General features: G+C 36.9%; 3 protein-coding genes across 4 annotated transcripts; 2 read left to right on the top strand and 1 right to left on the bottom strand.

Moving 5' to 3' along the window:
* The first annotated feature begins 511 nt into the window (after positions 1-511).
* On the top strand, positions 512-3,259 carry fabp1b.1 (fatty acid binding protein 1b, tandem duplicate 1). Its single transcript, XM_084086803.1, has 4 exons — positions 512-662; positions 1,098-1,270; positions 2,945-3,037; positions 3,124-3,259. Exons 1-4 carry the CDS (start codon positions 596-598, stop codon positions 3,175-3,177), a joined length of 387 nt encoding a protein of 128 aa, XP_083942929.1. The 5' UTR covers positions 512-595; the 3' UTR covers positions 3,178-3,259.
* A 129-nt stretch (positions 3,260-3,388) lies between these two features.
* smyd1b (SET and MYND domain containing 1b) lies at positions 3,389-17,946 on the bottom strand. 2 transcript variants are annotated; one of them, XM_084086801.1, is made up of 11 exons: positions 17,810-17,943; positions 17,432-17,725; positions 14,180-14,356; positions 12,161-12,374; positions 11,312-11,442; positions 10,217-10,255; positions 8,593-8,788; positions 7,557-7,649; positions 7,313-7,476; positions 5,921-6,089; positions 3,389-4,793 (listed from the first exon to the last, which is right to left on the bottom strand). In XM_084086801.1, the coding sequence occupies exons 2-11, from the start codon at positions 17,551-17,553 to the stop codon at positions 4,635-4,637; spliced, it is 1,464 nt and encodes a 487-aa protein (XP_083942927.1). In that variant the 5' UTR covers positions 17,554-17,725; positions 17,810-17,943; the 3' UTR covers positions 3,389-4,634. The 2 variants fall into 2 exon arrangements, with proteins under 2 accessions (XP_083942927.1, XP_083942928.1); XM_084086802.1 differs by lacking the exon at positions 10,217-10,255 and having other exon boundaries at positions 17,810-17,946.
* Positions 17,947-19,781: 1,835 nt separating this feature from the next.
* Positions 19,782-25,242, top strand: sprb (sepiapterin reductase b). The gene is made up of 4 exons (XM_084087915.1): positions 19,782-19,813; positions 20,409-20,826; positions 22,456-22,746; positions 24,371-25,242. The coding sequence occupies exons 2-4, from the start codon at positions 20,415-20,417 to the stop codon at positions 24,559-24,561; spliced, it is 894 nt and encodes a 297-aa protein (XP_083944041.1). The 5' UTR covers positions 19,782-19,813; positions 20,409-20,414; the 3' UTR covers positions 24,562-25,242.
* Positions 25,243-25,495: the final 253 nt, after the last annotated feature.

Genomic DNA, 25,495 nt, shown 5'->3' with positions numbered 1-25,495 from the left:
AGTTAACAAATGAAGTCTTACTGTAAAGTGTTTTTGTAAAAGGAAAAATCAAAGGAAAAAGACAGTGAGGATCATTTATATACTATTATAGTTTTTATTAATGTACTTTTTACTTTTATATTTTCCATTGTCCTTTTAGCTAAAAGTTTATTTTAAAAAAAAAAAATATATATATATATAATTATTTATATTATTGTTTATGTTTTGTGTCTTTATCAGTTTTAGTACTTTAAATAACTGTATATTTAAATATATAATATAAAATTAAATAAAAAATAATACAAATAATTTATTGTTTTTTATTTGTTTTAGTTAGTTACTTACACAAAAAAAATCCCAAATGTTGTAGTTGTGACCCTCGCATCCGATAGGGTGTGATGATGTCATGGTCCGAGGGCAAAGGTTAAGGCCACGATCTAATTATAGATTATAGATCTGCACTGTTTTACCCCGAATGACATTTCACCTGACAAGATTTCACAGTGATCGACCAATCAGGACCATCCTATCCGGTTAATAATTATTAATCTGTGTATTTGACAGCATAAAAGAGTCTTTCACACACTCCGGTGTCACTCTTAATCCACTCGTCACCATGTCGTTCAGTGGGAAATATCAGCTGGAGAGTCAGGAGGGATTCGTGGAGTTCATGAAGGCCATCGGTGAGTCAAATATCATGCAATTTAATGCATTCAAAATGAACACTGTAAAAAATTAGATGATCAATAAGTTATGACAACATATGTTTTTACTCATCAAAATAAGTTAAGCAATTTTCAACTTTTTTTTTTTAAGTTTTTTTAAGCCAGTCAGTTTAATGTAATTTAAGTTGAAGTGACTTAAACACCAAAGTTGATTGTATTTAAAAATGTAAGTGCCTTGTTTAAGTCACTTCAACTTAAATTGCATTAAACTGACTTAAAAAAATGAGTTGCTGCAGAAACTTTTTTTTTTTTACACTTTAGATCGACCTGAAAGAACTGACGGCATCGCATGTGTTTCACGATGACTCGCTTAATTTAGTTCTAATTGTAAGTCGCTTTGGACAAAAGCATCTGCTAATGACTAAATGTAATGTCCGCTATAATGTCCTTCAGGTCTTCCCGATGATCTGATTGAGAAAGGCAAAGACATCAAGAGCACCTCCGAGATCGAGCAGAACGGAGATCATTTCAAAGTGACCGTGACGACCGGAACCAAAGTTCTGACCAACTCCTTCACCATCGGACAGGAGGCCGACATAGAGACGCTGACCGGAGAGAAGGTCAAGGTACGGAGAGAGGGATCTGAGTGCATGATGGGATGCGGAAGAAAGAGCATTACGGGTGTTTTCATCTGCTTACACTCAAAATCCTCACTTGTCACACTATTCCTGAAACCTGACACTCGAACACCAGAACCACAGAACAAATCTGCAAAACCATACACTAATTATCGGCCTTCGACTCAGTTTTCAATTTCATAAAACACTTTTTGTAAACCACAACACACAATTCTCTATATAACACACACAAATCTAACCAGTAGTCTCTTGATTTTCTTTTTCAAACACAACCTATCAAAACACCACAGTAATTCATCAGAGCCTCACACACACTCACACTCACACTCACACACACTCACACACACACTCACACTCACACACACACTCACACTCACACACACACTCACTCCTCACACTCACACACACTCCTCACACACACTCCTCACACTCACACATACTCCTCACACACACTCCTCACACACACTCCTCACACTCACACACACTCCTCACACTCACACACACTCCTCACACACACTCCTCACACACACACACTCACACACACTCCTCACACACACTCCTCACACACACACACTCACACACACACACACACACACACATACACACACACACAAACAGGTACACACATCTTTGTGGGGACTCTCCATAGACTTAATGGTTTTTATACTGTACAAACTGTATATTCTATCTCCTTACACTAACCCTACCCCTAAACCTACCCATCACAGAAAACTTTCTGCATTTTTACATTTTCAAAAAAATATAATTTAGTATGTTTATTAACCCATTTCCCTCATGGATCGCTGGCTGGTCCCCACAATGGAGGTGATCTCAGGTTTTACCATCCTTGTGGGGACATTTGGTTCGCACAATGTAATATAAACCAAAACACACACACACACACACACACACACACACTCACACACACTCCTCACACTCACACACACTCCTCACACACACACACACTCACACACACACTCACACACACTCCTCACACACACACTCACACACACACTCACACACACTCCTCACACACACACTCACACACACTCCTCACACACACACTCCTCACATGTGCAAACACTCATCGCTTTACTGAACACCGACCAATCAGGGCTTTAGAATAGATCTATAAATAGGTCAAAGGTCAAGTTATAGGTTCGGACTGTGTAATACTGTATTCACAGTCACAAATGCTTACAGTAAAAAAATTATAGTTTGGTTTTAATCTTGCTTTCATGTTTACCGTGAATCTTTCAACATCTCTCCGCCAATTACTTTCAGTCTTGAACAGAAATGTACAGGAGCTTTAGGTTTTGAATAACTGTGTGAATATGATTTATCCAAAAATATATTATGGCAAAGGTTTTTGCAACGCAACACAAATGTTTGCTTTTGAGATGTTTGTGATATTGTGAATGCAGTGTGAGAGATGTGAGGCATTTTGTGTGTGAAATTCTTGGATTTGTGTGTAAAGTTTTGAAAAAAAAGAGGCAGAGTTTTGAAAATGTGTGTGAGCAGTTGTGTGTGTAACAGAAATGTGTGTGAGCAGTTGTGTGTGTAACAGAAATGTGTGTGAGCAGTTGTGTGTGTAACAGAAATGTGTGTGAGCAGTTGAATAAAACTGTGATAGCAACGCTGATCATGTCATTTGTGCTCTAGGCTGTTGTGAATAAAGAGGGAAACAAGCTGAAGGTCGTCATGAACAAAATCACATCGGTCACGGAGCTGGTGGACGGAAACACACTGGTCAACGTGAGTGAGAACATCATGAACATCAGGAACGAGCTCACAGTGACGGTCAGATCTAATGTGTGTGTGTGTGTGTGTGTGTGTTTCAGACTCTGACTCTCGGCAGCCTCGTCTACAAGAGGATCAGCAAGCGTGTGGCCTGAACACACACGGACCTCCACATGATCTGAGAAAAGACAAATATCATGTTTTTTTTATTTTTATTAAACTGTTCTCAAAATCACATCCGTGCACTTATTTGCATTCCTTGAAAGAGATGATTTGTGTTGTGCATGAGTTTAAAATGGAAAAGGAGATCAAGTTACTGAAATTAACTTCAGAATGACTTGCTTTTATTAGGTATTGCATGTGTATATGAGACGTTATCATAATCTACTTTTTGTCACAGTTTAAATAGATTTTTAATGCATTTATAAAAAAAAAATTGTTTAAAATGTTGAATCTTCTGTCTCAACTAGCTAGTAAACAGAACCTGTGTGTGTGTGTGTGTGTGTGTGTGTGTGTGTGTGTGTGTGTGTGTGTGTCTTAGTCTAATAATATGTATAACATTTAATTAGTGAGCTGTGAAAAAGCGACATTTGAGTCTCAACTCTTTTATGGACGAGAACAATGAAAGTCAAACCACAAACATCATCATTTAAACCTGACGAGTCTTTAATTACAAAAAAACTTTAATATTCCAAATGACACTCAAAAACAAAGAACAGCCTAAAAAACCCATGCGACCCGTTACAGTCGTCACACAGTCATCATTTAGAAAACCATACATCTCTAAATGTACAGATGCACATACCAGTCAGTGAAGAAGAAAAGCTTCTACATAGAACCTTAAAAGGATCATTTTATGGATTTAGCTGTAATTAATTCATTTTGTTTTAATTCAATTCATATTTTGATTAAATTTTATGAGTTAAGCAGTTCGTAAACATACTTTATCACTAGAAAAAAATGAAATAACCCATTAAACATGAAAGTATTATGCATTAATTTAAGACACTTAAATTAGGGGGGGGGGGGGACTACGATTCTATATAGAACCTTTTTTGTAAGTGTGTGAATTTTATATTATTTAGGGATGCACCGGTATAAAAAATTTGGCTGATAACGATAACCGATAATTATTTTTTATTTGAAAGCCGATAACCGATATATCGGCCGATAAATCTAAATCCAAATTTTTATATCATTTTTGAGAGACTGATTACAAAAACAAAGTCTCACATTTAAATTCATGTTCCAAACACATAATCATAATGCTCTCATTATAATCTTATGTAGCCGATATGGCACATGTTGCACTAAACTGTATTTTGAAGTGATTCTAATCATATTTCAAGCAATTCATAATCATCATGTTGAACAGTCGCATCTGAAGAGTCTCAGCTGAAAGAAATAACACATTATTTATCAGCTTTAATATATCGGCCAAATTTTATTATTGGACCGATAACGATAACATTAAAATTAATATATATCGGCCGATACCGATATATCGTGCATCCCTAATATTATTGGCTCTTTGATGCTTTGGTTTTTGTCTGAATGCATAAACGTGAGTCTAACGTCGACCTGAGCGTGTGTGTCTCAGTGGATTGTGATGTCACTTCCTGCGGAACAGGTTCTTGATGCTCTCGTTGGCCGCCGGTTCTGACATCATCTTCATGGGCTGGTTCTGCAGCGCCGCCTCACGCATGGAGTGATACACGTACTCGTTCTGCTTGAACATGCGCAGCTCCATCTCCGTCTGAATGCGCATGGCCTGATGGGAAGAGGAGAGCAACACTTTCAAACACTACAGCGAATTACACCAACTCAGTTTCAATGATGATAAAATATCATGTTTGGAACGACATGAGGGTGAGTAAAAGACGACAGAACCTTCATATACAGTCAAACCAAAACTGATTCGGACACTTTGAGCTGATCATGTTTTGCTGAAGTGTTTCTTCTTTAATTGCTAATGCTCTTTTTACACACAGACTGAACACAATGAAGCATTGCTTGGTGATTGGTTGAGCTAAACTGGTATTATCTAATTGTGTAGTTAAATTTAACAGCTGACAGATATTCAACATAATTCATGTGTGAGACAGTCTAACAGAAGGACGGACAAAACCAGTCAAATATCAACTGAGTTCTGCTCATATCTTATTACCATCTTCTAAACTATAACGAATAATAGGGGTGTAACAATATATCGTGTCACAATATATCGCAATACAAAAATGCATCAATATGTATCATGCATAGTTCACCCAAAATAAAAATTACTGTGTGAGAAAAAAATCAAGTTTTCAGAGTTTTAGTGTCAGTTCTACATTAAACTGTTATATATGATGTTGAATATAATGTATAATAATGCAATGGGGGAATATTTGTGGGTCCTGATAATGCCAAATGTCTGATGTTACCAGTGAAAAGTGGCCGACATTATTTTAAATATATCTAGTAAGTGAAAGAGTACAAGCATATTCTGTATTTACATAAAATAATTCTGTATTTTCAGCATTTTTTGTTAACCTTTTATCATAAGTCTTGGAGTATCGCATTGTGATATGTATCGAATCGTGACATGAGGGTATTGTTGCACACTTAGCGAATAAACTGTGATAATGTGTGAAATGTCGAAGGTGTCTGAATATTTACATTTATGCATTTAGCAGATGCTTTTATCCAAAGTGATTTACATTGGCTTTGAAACTAGACATTTACATTCTTATCAGTTCTTGCTTTCCCTGAGAATCGAACCCATGATCTTGGCGTTGCAAGCGCCAGCGCTCCACTGTTAGAGCTCCAGGAAAGCATGTTTAATATACTTTGAACATATTCTGGTTTGACTGTATGTGTGTGAAGGCTCGCTGTAACTGGGGTTAGTCCGAGCTTTACCTCCAGGTCTTTGGTGATGGGGTGCATGGGGCCGTGTGTGATCATCAAGATGGCGTAGGCTTTGCAGATCATGCCGTGACCGACCTCGATAAGCCCCGCCTGCCAGTGCGTCACGCCGGCACGCATCGTAGCCATTCCCAGCTGAGCGTTGTTGGGATGGTACAGTTTTCTATTTCAATACACAAACATATAAAGATGACATATTAAGCCTTAAGTCTTGATGTTGTTCCCCTTAACCAGTGTTGCGGCTCCTCTCTTCCCAGTCTGTCAGTAACGCTCCGGTGTGTTTCCCGTATAATGCCGTTACTCGCTGCTTCACTGCTATAGCACGATGCATCGCTGAAGAAATCAATTAGCTCGTCACGACTGTTTCCCGAAACCGTACTGTCGCGAATTGGTCGTTCAGCCACGTTGGTTAATGACGTCACGCAGGTGGTGGAGTAATAACTACTTTTAATGAATCTGTTTGAGATCGAATTAATGCGAGATGTTTTGTTATAAATTATGATCATGGCATCTGAGGAATATTTCTCATTTTTCTCTGTTATTTTGCTTTATTTCCAGATTCAGTCATAGACTCGTTCTTACACACTAGAGCTCGTTTGCACATGCGCACTCTTCAGACAACTACACTTTAAATCTCTTGACAAACTAAAAGACGTAAATGACATTTGTATGTATTCTAAATGAAAGATATAGATTGCACTGAATGTCAGCTTGATTATTTTGCTCAAGATCAGGATTTATTGAGTCCACATGTCATGAAAACAAGAAACTGCTTCTAACCACAGGTCGAGATCTGTCGTTCAAACACACAACTCTGCGATGCTGTTTGCGAATGTTCGTTAGAACGATGGTTTCGGGAAACACCGACTCGCTGAACTGCTGATAATGACGGAACTTGTGACCACAGTTGGCTAACAATGCTTTCGGGAAATACACCCCTGATTACTTCCTGTCTCTATGAAGCCCCTCCCTCTGAAAAGCACACTGTGCTCTGATTGGTCGGCTGGAGAAGTGTGTTGTGATTGGTCGAGCGCTTCGAGTGTGTTTGGGAAATGTCCCGCCCCTAATTACCATAACTGCCAGTTTAACACACTACTAACTAACTCATCCAGGCCCCGCCCCTTTATTCCGCGAATGAATTATTATAATGAGGAATATTGTGACGTGTTCGTTCCCGGAAGAAACTCGAGACTAATGGAGGCGTTTCAGGGGTTCAGGAACACTGACTCTGATATAGAGAAGAGCTGGAGCTTCTTCATGATCAAACAGCAACATCACACACACTTAAGAACAATGAACATGGAGAAAAAACTTCCTTTAATTGTGCATGATTGCATGAAAGCCTCACACACACACACACACACACACACACACACACACACTCACAGGTATCCCTCCACCATCTTGCGCGCATACGTAGACGCCTCGTCGAAGAACTGCAGGTACGAGAGCACTTCGCTGAGCGTGCACCACATGCGCAGCTGATAGATGTGTGTGTCGGCCAGCACGTCCTTCTGCTTCTCCACACACTCGCGGCAGATCTTCACCACCTGCACACACACACACACACTCGTGTTACGTTACACACCTGCAGCGGCATGCACTCGTCCGTGTGGAGACTCATCTTTACCTCGTTGTAGTTTGCATCTAACCGGGCCTTCTCCATCTTCTCCAGCATCTTCCGGCTGTATTCCGTGACTTCTTTCACCTTTTCTTCTGGTACCTGGAGCAGAACATCAAATACCATGTTTAACCTCTATTAGCCTAATTTGTTTATTTTTATTATTGATTTTATTTTATGTTATTTAGGTTTTTTTGTTTTATATTTTAATCGACTTTTATTTATTTTTTTGTCAGATTTTTATTTATTTATTTATAAATTAATTTATTTTAACCTTATTTTTACTATTGATTTATTTGTATTATTTATTTATATTATTATTATTTGTATTATTTATTATTTAAATTATTTATAAATTTATTTATTTTAATCTTAGTTATTTCTTTTTTATATTTTAATCTACTTTTTATTTATTTGTATAAATAAAATACATATTTTTATTGAATTATTTATTTAAAATATTTTTAAATATTTACTTTCTTTTTATTTTTTAGTATTAACGTTTTTCTCTCATTTTTTTTCACAAGGGTTTTCATCTTAACCCTTGATTTAGATGATCAGCCTCATAATCCTCCTCTGTGTTCTGAGGGTCAGTAACACGATCTCCAGACTGGAATTCTGTTCCTTATCTTTCACTGAAGGACTGATATATATATAACAGCTAATCTCTGCAGAGCCACGGGACTCAGATAGAGCTGGAAACATGCTGTGTGTCTCCTGTCTTCTCATTCATTCATGCATTCATTCATTCATTCATTCATGCGTTCGTTCATTCGTTCATTCATTCATTCATTCATTGATTCATTTATTCATTTGTTCGTTCGTTCGTTCGTTCATTCATTCATTCATTCATTCATGCGTTCGTTCATTCGTTCATTCATTCATTCATTCATTCATGCGTTCATTCGTTCATTCATTCATTCATTCATTGATTCATTTATTCATTTGTTCGTTCGTTCGTTCATTCATGCGTTCATTCGTTCCTTCGTTCCTTCCTTCATTCATTCATTCATTGATTAATGTTAGTTCTGTGAGTAACCGTCACCTTCTCTCCCTCCACCTCGGCTCCGGCCATCTTCAGGTCATCTTTGGTTTTGTTGGTGCAGTGTTCGCATGTGCAGTCGAAGTAATACTGCTGTTTCAGCAAACGCTTGCGATCTTCAGACAGGTTCAGATAGTCCACATACGACACGGTCACTTCTTCCCCGGGGCTGATCTTCCCCAGCGCTCGCAGCTCGATTCTGTGACACACACACACACACACACACACACACACAAGCTGGAATCAGAGCACACACACTTCAGCATCACGAACCCGTTCCTGCGTTCACAGGCCCTCCAGATCAAGCAAGCACACACAACCAAACACTCTTTGCTAACTAGGCGAAAACAGAGGAGTTTTGTATATAGACCCAGATTGTGATCATATACAACATCTTAACTTGATCTGACAGCAGACGGAGAAACAGAGACACACACAGACAAATGTTCAGGAAGCCGTAAACCCACTTATATTTGCATATCAAAGTGGTAATTAGTTGTGGCAGCTGGCAAGACTGGAAGAGAGTGTTATTAGATGTGAAAGAGGTTAGAAGTGACAACAAACGGACCAACCACCCGTCATCAGCTCTCGCCTTACTGTCGAACTCTTCAATTCTGTCATCATTTGACTCTCGCGTCGTTACAACTTTCTTTCTTTCTTCAGCAGAACGCCAAAGAAAACACAATGAAACATGAGAACGAACATGAGCATTTGTAAATGATAACAGAATTTTTAACTATCCCATCTATCGCAATTTTTTATATAAATATTAGTATTTGATTTGGGGTTTAATCCAGATTATGAACAAATGTTCTCCCAGTAAAATGAATAGAATGATCGTTCATCGTTTCCTGTTCTCGAAACGTTGACACAAATTGTAACATTTTTAAATGTTACTACTTGGAATGGAAATGTTCAAATGTTACAAAATGGAATGTTCAGTTAACAAGGAATAACTTTTTTAAAGTCCCCCTGTGGTGAAAATCCAGCTTTTAATGTTGTTTATATGACTATGTGGTGTTTTTAATCTGCTTTAAGACAAACCATGTGTAAATTCATAAGTCGACTCCATTGCTGAGTATTTCCTCCTTAAAACTGCAGTGAACCAAAGACAGTCTCAAAAACACGCTTTGAAATCGCTGGTGTTTCTGACGTCACAAACTACCTTGTAACCAATCAGATCATCGTGTGATCGTCAACCAGTGGATCTCTGAGCTGAGTGAGTGAGTGGAGGCGGGGCTCATTTGCATATTCATAGAACCGCGCATACTAAATGAGGCAAGGGTGTCGAGTTACATTCAAGATATTTTAAGGCATCAAGGAAAAAACGTTTAAATATGTAATTTTGGTGATCAAAGATGAGTTTTAAGGGATAAAATGATTGACTACAGGGGGACTTTAAAACCTGGACGTTCAGAGAACATTATAATAACTTAATTGGAACGTTATCAAAAATATTGTGTCAGCTGGGTAGGCATTACAAGCAAACTCTCATGATTAAAGCTGTTCTCAGTGTCTCCGTCATGTTTCGTTTGGCTGTGTTTGGGTAGTTGATTATTTGAAGAGATGGATGTGATGATAGAAAGAAGAAGATCTGATGAGAAGAGGAACGGTTGAACGGACCCACCTCTTCTGAGAATGATACATAGTATCGACAGCCGACTGACTGAAACACAAAGCAAGAAGCAGCTGGACTTACTGAACTCAGGATACTGTTATCAATCTAACTCTGTTGTTGTTCTGACGTTAAAAAAAGAGGCAAAACTACATTTATGCACATTATACGTCTGGAGGCCGAGGTGTGCGAGAGGAACGCTAGTGTACTTCAAATTAAAATTACAACAGCTTTATTTGGACATTCTATGTAAGCTTGTTTGAGCCACAGAATGAAAAATAAAAAGGGTAATTGAAAGAAAGTAGAAAGTCGCAAATCCGAATTATAAAGTCAGAATTGTGAGATATAAACTCGCAATTGCGAGAAATAAACTCGAAATTCTGACTTTTTTCTCAGAATTGCATGCTTATATCTCGCAATTCTGAGAAAAGATGTCAGAATTGTGTGATATAAACCCGCAATTACGTGCTATAAAGTCATAATTGCGAGTTATAAAGTCAGAATTGCGAGATATAAAGTCAGAATTGCGAGATATAAAGTTGCAATTGCAAGAAAAAAAGTGTATAGACTATAACTCGCAATTCTGACTTTACAACTCGCAATTCTGACTTTATATCTCACAATTCTCACTTTATATCTCACAATTCTCACTTTATATCTCACAATTCTGACTTTATATCACATAATTCTGAGAAATAAAGTCAGAATTTTGAGATGTAAACTCGCAATTGTGAGATAAAAAGTCGCAATTATCTTTTAAAATGTTTTATTCTGTGGCGGGATCAAGCTTCCATAACATTCTCTGTGAATCTTGTTCAATGAGAGAGTCTTATCCTGAACATCATGAGTTGAAAGGATGCATGTGCATACCAAACATTAATGATACAGTATCGCACACACAGGCCACAGTATTTGGGTTAATGCACATTTCACGGAAACCCTGAATCACATGAGCGGGTTATTCCAGTTATTCCCTTCCCAACTCTTTCAGTTCAAACTCTCAGTTCCTCCAGCCATCTTTCTCTCTCATTCCTCGCCCACACGTTACTTTCACCTGTTCGCTCTCACGCTCCGACTGAGGATCTGAAGACCAGCGCTTCAACTTACTTGCCGTTGTTGAGGATGACGGTGCAGTTGGGCCAGCAGTCGTGGTTCACCAGACACAGGTTAGGAAACAAACCGACGCCAACCGCCTGCAAACCTCTCTGATCGCTCACCATGAACCCGTTACAGTTAATCTGGCAGACGGGGAGGAAAGAAGAGTCACCGCATGTCACATGCACACCACCGTCACACGTTTGGAACGATTATGATTTCAAATGATGTCACCATGGCTGCATTTATGTGTTAAAAAATGTGATATATTATTGCAATTTGAAATATATGTTTTCTATGTGAATATATAGTAAAGTGTAATTTATTCCTGTGATCAAAGCTGAATTTTCAGCATCATTACTCCAGTCTTCAGTGTCACATGATCCTTCAGAAATCACTCTAATATGATGATTTGATGCTCAAGAAACATTATTATCAATGCTCTAAAACAGTTCATATTTTGTGGAAAATATGATACACTGCCATTCAAACGTTTAGGATAAGTAAGATTAGTAAAAAAAAAAGAGAAATTACTAATTTTATTCATCAAGGAAGCCTTTAATTGATCAAAAATGACAGTAAAGACATTTATAATGTCAAGAATCCTGAAAAATAAAATGTATGATGGTTTCCACAAACATATGAACTGTTTTCAACATTGATAATAATCATAAATGTTTCTTGAGCATCAAATCATCATATTAGAGTGATTTCTGAAGGATCATGTGACACTGAAGACTGGAGTAATGATGCTGAAAATTCAGCTTTGATCACAGGAATAAAAATGATTTTCTGAAATTCTGAAAACTGAAGCACATGCTCTTCTTGAGCACCTAAACCGATGATTCGAAGTTCACGTACCACTCCGAGGATGTGTGAGATGCTGTCCACCGTGTGCTGTTTGCTCACGCGAGGCCAGAAGTCGAGGAAATTGTGGATATCGACTTTGAAGTCCTTCAGGTCGTCCTCGTTCATGTCACAGATGTGGTTTTCCAGGTCGTCCAGGGTCGTCATCTGCGTGTCCGAGACCACCATTCCCTCCTTATCGACACGCCACATGATGCGAGCGGCCAGACTAAAACACAGAACATCAGATTTTTCCATCATTTCTGTCACATATGAGCGTGAACGCTACGTGCAAAACGCTAGGGAGCGTGTCTAAACATTCCCAAACCTCATCCTTCCCTCGCGGGTCAAAATGACCCGAAGCCCTAAAATTATACTTAAAAAAGCTTATTTTTTTCAATTTTTTTAATGCAATTTATTTTATTCACCTTTAAATGACTAGATTTCATCAATAAATAATAAATAAATAGTAATTTAAGCACATTCCTCACATTCTTTCAACTTAAATTCAATATAACTCACAGTTTCATGCATAACCCTTTTAATTCCACCTAAAATATCTTGCATTGTGTGTCTTTGCCGACCTCTTATTATTTATAAATATTTCATGACTCTATATGGCCTTATATCTCTATATATGGAGCAAATGAGCTGTCCCTCTGGGTCCTAAAGTCAGTTTCTCTTCAGTATGCATTCAGATACACATGCAGAGGTGGACGAAGTACACAACTTCCTTACTTGAGTGAAAGTATAGATACTACTGGTCAAATATTACTCTGTTACAAGTAAAAGTTGTAAAGACCTATTTTTACTTAAGTAAAAGTACAGAAGTACTCGATTTTAAAAGTACTTAAGTATCAAAAGTAAAAAGTAAATGTCAATGCATTGTTTTGTTGCATTGTTGTATGTAAGTAGGCTACCGTATGCCTCTGAATCTATGCCTGCATACCTAACCTCATATCAATATCAAATTTATTTCTAGAGCACAGTTCCAGTAGTGGGATTGAATGTGAGATTGAATAAGTCACTCAATAACGTCCACAATGGTTTCAGACACCCAAATGGCTGTTCCCTCAAATATTGCCCTATTTAAATTTTTTTGGCTTTTAGTATGAATATGTTAGCTTTACTGTTATCTATAAGCAAGGGTGCTCCAAAAAAGTGACAAAATTCGCATTTAGAAGACCAAACCCAACGTTGAAAATGAAAATCAGGTTTGCATTTTGGTTGGAAATGAAAGTCGGGTTGACGTCAGAACCCTGTATCTCATTGACATCAGAACCCGACGTCAGATTGACGTTGTATTGTGGTTGAAAATGAAAATCGGGTTGACGTCAGAAACCAACATCAGTCGGGTTCTGACGTCAACCCGACTTCTATTTTCAAACAATATCCAACGTCAATCTGACGTCGGGTTCTGATGTCATTCAGATGCAGGGCTCTGACGTCAACCCGACTTTCATTTCCAACCAAAATGCAACCCCTGCAACCAAAATCATCTTCTGACTGATGTTACTTTCTACTCGAGGACCTTGACAGAATTGTAGTGGAGTAAAAAGTACGATATTTATCTTTCAAATGTAGTGAAGTTAAAGTAAAAAGTTTCCAGAAAAAATAATACTCAAGTAAAGTACAGATACTCAAAAAGTGTACTTAAGTACAGTACTCAAGTAAATGTACTTTGTTACTGTCCACCTCTGTACACATGTAGACATTATTAAATCATTTTTTGGTAAAGTTTTAGCATTTTTAGTTTGAATTTTGAGCATTTTTAGGTTTTTCTATGTGAACTGAAGCATTCCTCGCATTCCATTCATTCCTAATGGGGTCAAATTGACCCGTGACGGAAGGATTTGTTACTTTTTAAAATTTCAACCCCAAAACTCCTCGAATCCATAAATTTTTTGTGTGTATTTGTGGTGTGACAAAAGTTTAGGGGTCTTGATGAACAGTCAATTAAAAAATTAAAAAATCCGGTTCAAAATGACCAGAGGGAATGATGAGGCTTAAAACACGGCTCAGTACGGCTCATACCGGATGTTTTCATTGGGTGCTTTTCCGTAGCTCTTGATGGCAGCGCATTCGAGTTTGTGTTCTTCCCAGGAGGCTCGCTGGCACGTTCTGTCACAGTACTGAGCAAAGCGGCACTGACCGCAGCGCTGGAGCTTCTCCTGACGCCGGAAACACCCGTGACACACACTGGACACCAGACTGGAACAGAGAACGCTTCGTTAGATCTCACACTCCATCTCAGTTACAAACACATCTACAGATGAAGCAGCTGTAACACACACATGGTTTAAAATGTTCCACACATGCCAGCATGACGAAACTTAGTGTATTCACTAGTTGCCATTTCAACACTATATAGAGAAAAAAATTGCACCAAAATTAAAAAATCTAGGCTGAAAATTAGTCTTTGGTCTCACCATACAATCACAAAACAATTAAAAATACACAACATCCACCCAATACATCTAACCATACACACACACAACAATATCAACGCTTAAAATATTCACATTTGCTTCCCCTTATTCAAAAGACATATTGCACTTGGCACAAAAGTTTGTTTATATATTGCTCCAATTGCTTTTGGTGTTCAATAACGATAATTAGATGGTAATAATTCAAAAACATGATTCAAAGTGTGTGTTGTGTCTCTTGTTATACTCAAAGCTTTTCTCTGAACAGCAATTTCATACAATTGATCGACTTTTGCTTGGATCCAATATGGTGTTTATTTAAAATTAGACAAATCTGATATTATTTTAATCTCCAATCTGATATTTAAGAGTTGAGATAGTTCTTTAATGCTGATGTAACCAGCAGAAACACCCCCGGGTTACAATGAGCCCCTATCAGAACTATGATATTCTATTCTATACTTTTATGAATTCTATTGAGAAACCATGAGAAAAAGGTGAATAAAGACTGTTCAGATATAATTAATTATTATTATGAACTGTGCTGCTGTTTTCCAGTGTGTTTGTTGTCAAACTCAAAAATGCCATTATTTTATATAAAAAAGTTAATAATTGGATTTTATTGACAAAATATTTTAGTTTTTCTTGTATATTTTTTTGATTAGTTAAGATAACACTTTAATCTGTCATATGGTCATGTTATGATGTACCCCACCTATGGGTCATGTTGTCACTTCCATTCTTTCGGGATATATCAAGAAACAAGCAAACACTGTATTAATGAAACAAAACCACATAATTTTACTAGATTTGTGAAATTAATGTGGGGAAAAATTAATACTCTGAACCCTAAGTGAATTTACACAAACTGAGAAAGTCAAAAGTGTGTCAGTTGTGTCCCGCTCTCCTCTACACATCACATATATCTGTTCTTACATTACTTACAGAGTTCGTGACAGTATTGGGTGACACACTTATCTTATTCATTCATGCTGAATCATCATCTTATGCAACCCAGTTTTTATATATCTCATGTTCGAATTGGAAAACTGATTCTTCATGGTGAGCAAATAACGATTCTGCACTTCTGATCCTAAATTGCTCGATTCTAATCTTGATTTTACAGCGTGTTATCTTAAGACAAGTTCGGCTCTGGAAAAGCCACGCAAGTTCTTCAGGTTAAATATAGACTATAAACAGCATATGACACCACGACTCAATCGACCCCTGCTATTTAAAGCTCAATCATAATCAGTGTTACTGCAGAATCTCTGATATGCATTCTTACTTGTAAAGGTTAATGGAGCTTTAAAGGTTCTGTCAGGCGCTTTTAGGGGTTACGTCATTTATCATTATTTTTTATTAATTTAATTTAATTTAATGAGGTAAGCCATTAGTAAACATAATTTATCACTAGAAAAAAATTTAAATAACCTGTTTAACATTTAACAAGCGTTATGCAATCATTTAACAGTTCTATATAGAATCCCTTTATTTTCTAAGAGTGTACTATTATAGTTTTTAGTAATAAAAATATGCTGTATGGAAGCTTGTTTCCGCCACAGAATAAAAAATAAAAAAGGTAATTGCGACTTTTTATGTCATAATTGCGAGATATAAAGTCAGAATTTCGAGATGTAAAGTCAGAATTGCGAGATATAAAGTCAGAATTTCGAGATATAAAGTCAGAATTGCGAGATATAAAGTCAGAATTGCGAGATATAAAGTCAGAATTGCGAGATATAAAGTCAGAATTGCGAGATATAAAGTCAGAATTGCGAGATATAAAGTCAGAATTGCGAGATATAAAGTCAGAATTGCGAAATATAAAGTCAGAATTTCGAGATGTAAAGTCAGAATTGCGAGATATAAAGTCTGAATTGCGAGATATAAAGTCAGAATTGCGAGATGTAAAGTCAGAATTGCGAGATATAAAGTCAGAATTTCGAGATGTAATCTCACAATTGTGAGATAAAAAGTCGCAATTATCTTTTAAAATGTTTTATTCTGTGGCGGAAACAAGCTTTCATCGCTGTAGGATTTACCATTTTCACTCAGAAATTACGCCAAAATTTCATAAATAGTTACAAAGAAACGGCAAGTAACATTGAATTAAATGAAGTTCAAAACATAGGTCGGGAGGAGCCTAAACATTCAGTCCTGTCAATCATCATTACGAGCGTACTATATAAATTGTTTTTTCTTGTAAACATCCTTCAATAATCTTACAACCTTAATTTTTATGTTTATATTATTCGGTTTTCATTAGAATTTTAGTTAAAGTTTTACTCATTTAGTTGTTGTTAGTTTTTGTTCTTTGTAAATATAGTTTTTATTCATTTTATTTCAGTTTTAGTTATTTTAGGACATCAAGTTAAAATGAAAAATGGCACTTTGGCGACTAGCTGAGATAAAATAAAAGTTTTTATAATTCACGTTATTTCAGTTAAACACACAATACAATGATCAAAGAGTAACTTTACTCTTCAAACATGATGTTCCTCCTCAGTGTTTCTGTCTCGTTCTCCAGCGCAAGCATCTAAACATTCACAAATCAAGAGACATTTACTGGAGAAGAAGCAAAATGACGGAAGATATTAAGATAAAATAACGTGACTTTATGCTTAATATGGGGTCAGAAAAGTTCTCACTTTGAATTAAGTTTATTTTTCTGACTCCATTGTCAGATATTTGTTCTTGTTTTAAGCACAAACTCACTTCATTGTTCAGACTTAATATCTTCAGTCATTTTGCTTCTCCAGTAAATGTGGATGTGGATGAAATGAGGAAGAACATCAATTTTGAGAAGCCATTTTCCTCCTCCTCCACATCAGGTCTCGCTGGTCGATCAGGCTCTTACCTGTCCAAAACCACAGACGCCAAAGGGGCTTCAGCGAACAGAACGTCTCCAGCCCAAACTTCCTTGGTGATCCGAAGGCCCCTGCCTTTCCCCGGAGAGTCGAACACTTCCACAAACTCCATGTCTTCACTAAAGCCGTCAGCTTCGATCTGGCGTCTGGGATTCCTCCAGCACTCACTAAAATACTAAAATAGCCGAGGGCTCCAGCTGTACCATGTTGGGGTTCAGTAGGGGTGTTTCGAGAAGATGTGTGTGTCGTCACACGGGGCGATCCGGGGCAGGGTTCCCAGAGGTCTGTGGAAAGAGCAGGAACAGGTGATGCAACAATCACAGCTGGATGAGATTTAATGCTGTTTGAGGTTGCAAACTTTTGCACACTTTTCACATGCATGCATTTCCCTCGGCGGGAGAGCCTCGTTTGGGATATTTCTGTCCTTCAGTTGGAGCCGCCAGTCAAGAGACAGCTGCCGCCACCTGGACCTTCCAGCACCTTCCTTCCCCCACACACACTCTCTGGATCCTTCACACACACACACACACACACACATTCTGGATTGTTCCATTCAAGAAGAGTCAGTTCAATGCATTCACAAAACATGCAGTTGTTACTTTAAAGACATATTTCTGTCTGATCTGACCTTGAGTTACAGCACTAGTCAAACGTCTGACACATCTACTCAAAACTGGCCATATGTTGGACTAACAGAATAGAATAATAATAGTAATGAAAACTCTGAAATGGCACATATGGAAGTCTGGGAATGAGGCCGTGATCATGTGACAGACTCTTATATTTGAGCTTCTTTAAAATAAAAAAAAATAAAAAAAATATATATATATAAAATTTTACTTTTTTTATTCGAATATATATATATATATATATCTCATTCAAATTAAAAAACGTTAAATGAAATACAATTAAATATACAAAACTAATTACTAACAGAAAACTAAAATGGAAAGTGTAAAAAAATTTTTTTAAATATTGCTAAATATAATAGTATATAAGTAATACTACGGTAATATAACACTTCTCGAGGTGCATCATGGGTTGCTTTTAAAGACGAGTGATGAGAACTTCATGAATCTGCTCATAAATTAAAAGGTCAAATTAAAAGAATAATAATAGGCACAGTTTTTATTTGTCTCCAAAATGACAGTCTAATTCAATCATATTTACATTTATGCATTTGCCAAAAACTTTTATCCAAAGCGACTAACATTGTTAGTAGCTTTCTTTAAAGGAATTAATACTTTTATTCATCAACAACGCATTAAATTGATCATTAAATTGACATTTATAATGTTACAAAAGATTCTATTTAAATAAATGCTATTCTTTTGAACTTTCTATTCATCAAAGAATCCTGAAAAATAAAATGTATCAGTTTCCACAACAATATGAACACTGCTAATAATCATAAATGTTTCTCGAGCAGCAAATCATCATATTAGAGTGATTTCTGAAGGATCATGTGACACTGAAGACTGGAGTAATGATGCTGAAAATTCAGCTTTGATCACAGGAATAAATTACACTTTACTATATATTCACATAGAAAACTGATGATTTACATTACAATAATATTTCACTATTTTTGATCAAATAAATGCAGCCTTTCCGTATTGATTTTTTGAATCATGCATTGCATTGTAAATGGTAAATGGACTGCATTTATATAGCGCTTTCACAGACCTATGGCCACCAAAGCGCTTTACATTGCCTCACATTCACCCATTCACACACTCATTCACACACTCATTCACACACTCATTCACACACCAACGGCGGTGTCAGCCATGCAAGGCGCCATCCAGCTCGTCGGGAGCAGCTGGGGTTAGGCTTTCTGCTGATTCTTTAATAATGTGTTATAAAATAATGTGTGTGGCTGTTTGTGTAGTTTGTTAAATTTGTCAGAAAGAGTGTGTGTGTCCTCCTGATCATCGCATGACAACACATGGACATCTGATTAGTGATGGACATTACATACACGACACACTTCAGGAAGGATATAATTCATATATTCATAATTATTTAGTTCTGCTTGTTTATCTTCTGAAAGAGAATCTCTTTTCTGTCCTGTTCCGCATTTACACTTCCACTCCGGCTGTTATTCTGCTTCACTCTCGCTGGTTCCTGTATCATAATTTGCTTGTTTTTCTCATTTTTGTAAGACGAGATTTAAAGTGATTTACACTAATCGATTGAGTTTGGCTGGATCTCTGTATTAGCGAATGCTAAAATTAACACTAACTAAGATTAATAATCTTTTTTCCTCAGTGTTTCTGTCTTGTTTTCCAGCACAAATATCTAAACATTATTAAATCAAGATACATTTACTGGAGAAGAAGCAAAATGACTGAAGATATTAAGAAAATGAAGTGAGTTTGTGCTTAAAACAAGAACAAATATCTGACAATGGGGGCAGAAAAATAAACTTCTAAGCATAAACTTACGTAATTGTCAAATTGATAACACTTTACTAATTACTAGAGAGTTATTAAGCTTTTCACTTTAGATACTGATCCAAATAATTAGTAGTTCCTTTAGAAAGATGTAGAAACACTCGAGTCATTACTAGTGGGTTACCGTTACCTTATATTATACATTATGCATTATTGATATTAATTATGAACCTGTATATAGTAGTTCTCAGTGAGGAATGAAAAAATATTAGTTACTGATTAGCTAATAGTGAACTACCACATTCAACTGAGCGCTGTTACTTACTAATGTGTTAATCAGAGTGTGTTGTTAGTTAATAGCAGTTACTAGAGTGTTAATAGTGCGTTTGTTCCTGTGTAGTTATTCATTAATGACGGAACAGTATTATAAAGTGTTACCATCAAAAAATATTTAGGGTTTTGCTTCTTCTCCAGTAAATATATCTTGATTTAAGAATGTTTAGATATTTGTGCTGGTTTTCTATCATGCACAACTTTAACACTTTCATGAATGATCTCTCATGGCTCTCAGTGTGAAATGGATTCGTTCCTCTCGGAGTCTCTCCGCATAAAACGCTCCGTCTCTGAGTTTCACCATCATTCGACTCCCAGACGTCCCACAATGGAAGACTTGATCTCTCGGGAGCCCAGGGATCTGGGAAGAGCTCTGTGCATCATCACAGGAGCGTCGAAAGGTTACGGGCGAGCGCTGGCGTTCCAGCTGAGCTGTCGGCTGAAGCCCAGATCTGTCCTGGTTCTGGTGGCCCGAAGCACAGCCCAGCTGAACGAGCTGAAGGAAGACATCGTGAGTCTGTGTGGACAGAACAAACTGGACGTTCGATGCGTTCAAGCGGATCTGGAGGAGACAGAAGGAGTGGAGACAACGGTGCTGGCGCTTAAAGAGACGAACTCGACTGAAATGGACCACGTGCTTCTGATCAACAACGCAGGTGTGCTGGAGTTTTATATTTTTTTGGGGTTATGTGAACATTAAATTAATTAATTAATGAATTTACACATGGTTTGTCTTAAAGCATATTAAAAACACCATATAGACACATAAACAACATTAAAAGCTTGATTTTCACCACAAGGGAGACTTGTGGTGAAAATCAAGCTTTTAATGTTGTTTATGTGTCTATATGGAGTTTTTAATATGCTTTAAGACAAACCATGTGTAAATTCATAAGTCGACACCATTGCTGAGTATTTTCTCCATAAAACGTAAAAAAAAATGTTTGGTTATGTGAGCGTTAAAATCCCCTGTGATGAAAATCCAGCTTTAAATGTTGTGTATCATGAGTATGTGGTGTTTTTAAGCAAGCTTTTAATGTTTTAGTATTTGATTTGGGGTTTAATCCAGATTATGAACAAACGTTCTCCCAGGAAAGTTAATAGATTGTTTTCTGTTCTCGAAACGTTGGCACAAATTGTAACATTTTTAAATGTTACTACTTGGAATGGAAATGTTCAAATGTTACAAAATGGAATGTTCAGTTAACAAGGAATAACTTTTTAAAAGTCCCCCTGTGGTGAAAATCCAGCTTTTAATGTTGTTTATGTGTCTATGTGGTGTTTTTAATGTGCTTCAAGACAAACCATGTGTAAATTCATAAGTCGACTCCATTGCTGAGTATTTCCTCCTTAAAACTGCAGTGAACCAAAGACAGTCTCAAAAACACACTTTGAAATCGCTGGTGTTTCTGACGTCACAAACTACCTTGTAACCAATCAGATCAACGTGTGATCGTCAACCAGTGTATTTTTGAGCTGAGTGAGTGAGTGGAGGCGGGGCTCATTTGCATATTCATAGAACCGCGCATACTAAATGAGGCAAGGGTGTCGAGTTACATTCAAGATATTTCAAAGATGAGTTTTAAGGGATTCAATGATTGACTACAGGGGGACTTTATGGGAACATTCCATTCTTCAAACATTCTGGGAATGTTACTTTTAAGTATTTTCTGAAACAAGTAGTAACATTTAAAAAAGTTCCATGAATGTTTAATAATTCCATAATTTTTTCGTGCTAACGTTTGTTCATAACGTTGAGAAAGCCGATCTTTCTCTTGTAATGTAAAAGAACGTGTCTCTCTCTTTTCAGCCTCTCAGTGAGTGAGTGGAGGCGGGGCTCATTTGCATATTCATAGAACCGCATATATTAAATGAGGCAAGGGTGTCGAATTCAACATTCAAAATATATTAAGACATTCTCAAGATATATTAAGACACGACATTCAAGATATATTAAGTCATGAATAAAAAATTTCAAGAAAAAAACGCTTTAATATGTCATTTTGGTGATCAAAGATGAGTTTTAAGGGATACAATTATTGACTTTAAGGGAACATTTCATTCTTCAAACAGAAATGAAAATGTTATGTTACTATTAAATGTTCTCTGAAACAAGTAGTAACATTTCCATGAATGATGTATAAATAATGTTTTTACGTTTTAAGAACATTATTAAAGATCAGATAACTTAAATTTTAAAGTTACTGGAAGAACGCTTGTTCATAACGCTGAGAGAGCTGATCGTTCTCTTGTAATGTAAAGAAATGTGTGTCTCTTGTTCTCAGCGTCTCTGGGCGACGTGTCTCGCTTCGCTCAGTCGTTCACGGACCCCGCGGAGGTGAACCGCTACCTGTCGCTGAACGTTAGCGGCGCGCTCAGTCTGACGGCCGGCGTTCTGCAGGCGTTCCCCCGTCGTCTGGGTCTGAGGAGAACCGTGGTGAACATCAGCTCTCTGTGTGCACTGAAGCCCTTCCCCTCGTGGGTCCTGTACTGCACCGGGAAAGCGGCCCGAGACATGATGTTCCGAGTGTTAGCCGAAGAGGAGCCGGATGTACGGGTGCTGAGTTACGCCCCGGGTGAGTGTCGAGTTCTGATGATCGATCTCCTGTACCTTAAAGCAGACGTGCATGTTTTTAGGAAAGGTTTTGCATGTTTTAGGAAAGGTTTAACATGTTTTAGGAAAGGTCTTGCATGTTTTAGGAAAGGTCTTGCATGTTTTAGGAAAGGTCTTGCATGTTTTAGGAAAGGTCTTGCATGTTTTAGGAAAGGTCTTGCATGTTTTAGGAAAGGTTTAACATGTTTTAGGAAAGGTCTTGCATGTTTTAGGAAAGGTCTTGCATGTTTTAGGAAAGGTCTGGCATGTTTTAGGAAAGGTCTTGCATGTTTTAGGAAAGATTTTGCATGTTTTAGGAAAGGTTTTGCATGTTTTAAGAAAGATTTTGCATGTTTTAGGAAAGGTCTTGCATGTTTTAGGAAAGATTTTGCATGTTTTAGGAAAGGTCTTGCACGTTTTAGGAAAGATTTTACATGTTTTTTAGGAAAGGTCTTGCATGTTTTAGGAAAGATTTTACATGTTTTTTAGGAAAGGTCTTGCATGTTTTAGGAAAGATTTTACATGTTTTTTAGGAAAGGTCTTGCATGTTTTAGGAAAGATTTTACATGTTTTTTAGGAAAGGTCTTGCATGTTTTAGGAAAGGTCTTGCATGTTTTAGGAAAGGTTTTGCATGTTTTAGGAAAGATTTTACATGTTTTTTAGGAAAGGTCTTGCATGTTTTAGGAAAGATTTTACATGTTTTTTAGGAAAGGTCTTGCATGTTTTAGGAAAGGTCTTGCATGTTTTAGGAAAGATTTTACATGTTTTTTAGGAAAGGTCTTGCACGTTTTAGGAAAGATTTTACATGTTTTTTAGGAAAGGTCTTGCATGTTTTAGGAAAGGTTTTGCATGTTTTAGGAAAGGTCTTGCATGTTTTAGGAAAGATTTTGCATGTTTTAGGAAAGGTCTTGCATGTTTTAGGAAAGGTCTTGCATGTTTTAGGAGAGGTCTTGCATGTTTTAGGAAAGATTTTGCATGTTTTAGGAAAGGTCTGGGATGTTTTAGGAAAGGTCTTGCACGTTTTAGGAAAGATTTTACATGTTTTTAGGAAAGGTTTTGCATGTTTTAAGAAAGATTTTGCATGTTTTAGGAAAGGTCTTGCATGTTTTTTAGGAAAGGTCTTGCATGTTTTAGGAAAGATTTTGCATGTTTTAGGAAAGGTCTTGCATGTTTTAGGAAAGGTCTTGCATGTTTTAGGAGAGGTCTTGCATGTTTTAGGAAAGGTCTTGCATGTTTTAGGAGAGGTCTTGCATGTTTTAGGAAAGGTCTTGCATGTTTTAGGAAAGATTTTGCATGTTTTAGGAAAGGTCTTGCACGTTTTAGGAAAGATTTTACATGTTTTTAGGAAAGGTTTTGCATGTTTTAAGAAAGATTTTGCATGTTTTAGGAAAGGTCTTGCATGTTTTAGGAAAGATTTTGCATGTTTTAGGAAAGGTCTTGCATGTTTTAGGAAAGGTCTTGCATGTTTTAGGAAAGGTCTTGCATGTTTTAGGAGAGGTCTTGCATGTTTTAGGAAAGGTTTTACATGTTTTAGGAAAGGTCTTGCATGTTTTAGGAGAGGTCTTGCATGTTCACTGACGGTGTGCTGGACTCACTGTGACCCGCAGGTCCTCTGGACACAGACATGCAGCTTCAAGCTCGTCGTTTCTCAGGAGACCTGAACCTGCGTCGCTCGTTCTCCTCGATGTTCTCCGAGCACCAGCTTCTGTCCTGCGAGGAATCCGGGTCCAAACTCATCAAACTCCTGCTGGACAACGACTTCCCATCCGGAGCACATCTCGACTTCTACGAGCTTTAGGAGCAGATTCACAGCTCGTGTACATACAAACATGTGCTTCTCCCTAGGGTTTCCAGCACAAATATATAAACAAGATGCATCAAGATGCATTTACTGGAGAAGCAAAATTACTTAAGAAATTAAGACTGGAAAATCAGTGACTTCATTAGCAGATATTTCATTGTTAAGATATTTGTGCTGTTTTTTTTTGTTGTTTATTTTAATTTGACATTTTATGGTAAAGTTTTAAGTGAGTGATCATTTAGATTTTTAATTATTTATTTTAATTTTACATTTTTATGATTTTCATTTTCATTTCATTTTCAGGGTTTTATTTCAATTGTTTTTATTTTTAATTATTTGTTTATTTTAATTTTACATTTTAATTTTACATATTTGTGTTTTCCAGCACAAATATCTAAACATTCTTGAATCAAGATACATTTACTGGACAAGAAACAAAATGACTGAAGATATTAAGACTAAAAAATATATCCAAATTAGTGACTTCATTGGCAGATATTTCATTGTTTAGATATTTGTGCTGGAAAACAAGACAGAAACACTGAGGAAGCTCATATACCATGTTGTTGATAGATTTGTGTTCTTTTTATTCATTTTAAGTCTATGTTAAAAATCTGTAAATTTGTTTAGACATATGCACACTTTTTTAAAGAAAGAATAAATAAATGTTGCTGGTGTTTTAAAGCTGCTGTGTGGAGTTTGTTATTAATGCAGCTGAGGACCTCTAGTGGTGATCGACGGAAATACAGAGGAAACACAAGGGAGGAAATCAAAGAATATTCAGAGAATATTTAGACTTATTTTCTTAACTATACCTTTGGTGTTTTCCCGTAATAAATTAATGATAGGGTACAAAGGCCGTATTTGTTGTTATTTTCCTCTAATCCACTAGATGGCATTAAAACTCACCGCAACACTTTTCTTAAAGACA

Source organism: Abramis brama (genome assembly GCF_963993115.1).
Source record: "Abramis brama genome assembly, chromosome: 16".
Taxonomy (NCBI): domain Eukaryota; kingdom Metazoa; phylum Chordata; class Actinopteri; order Cypriniformes; family Leuciscidae; genus Abramis; species Abramis brama.
The sequence above is the reverse complement of the archived record's forward strand: the minus strand, read 5'-3'. Positions and strand labels throughout refer to the sequence as shown.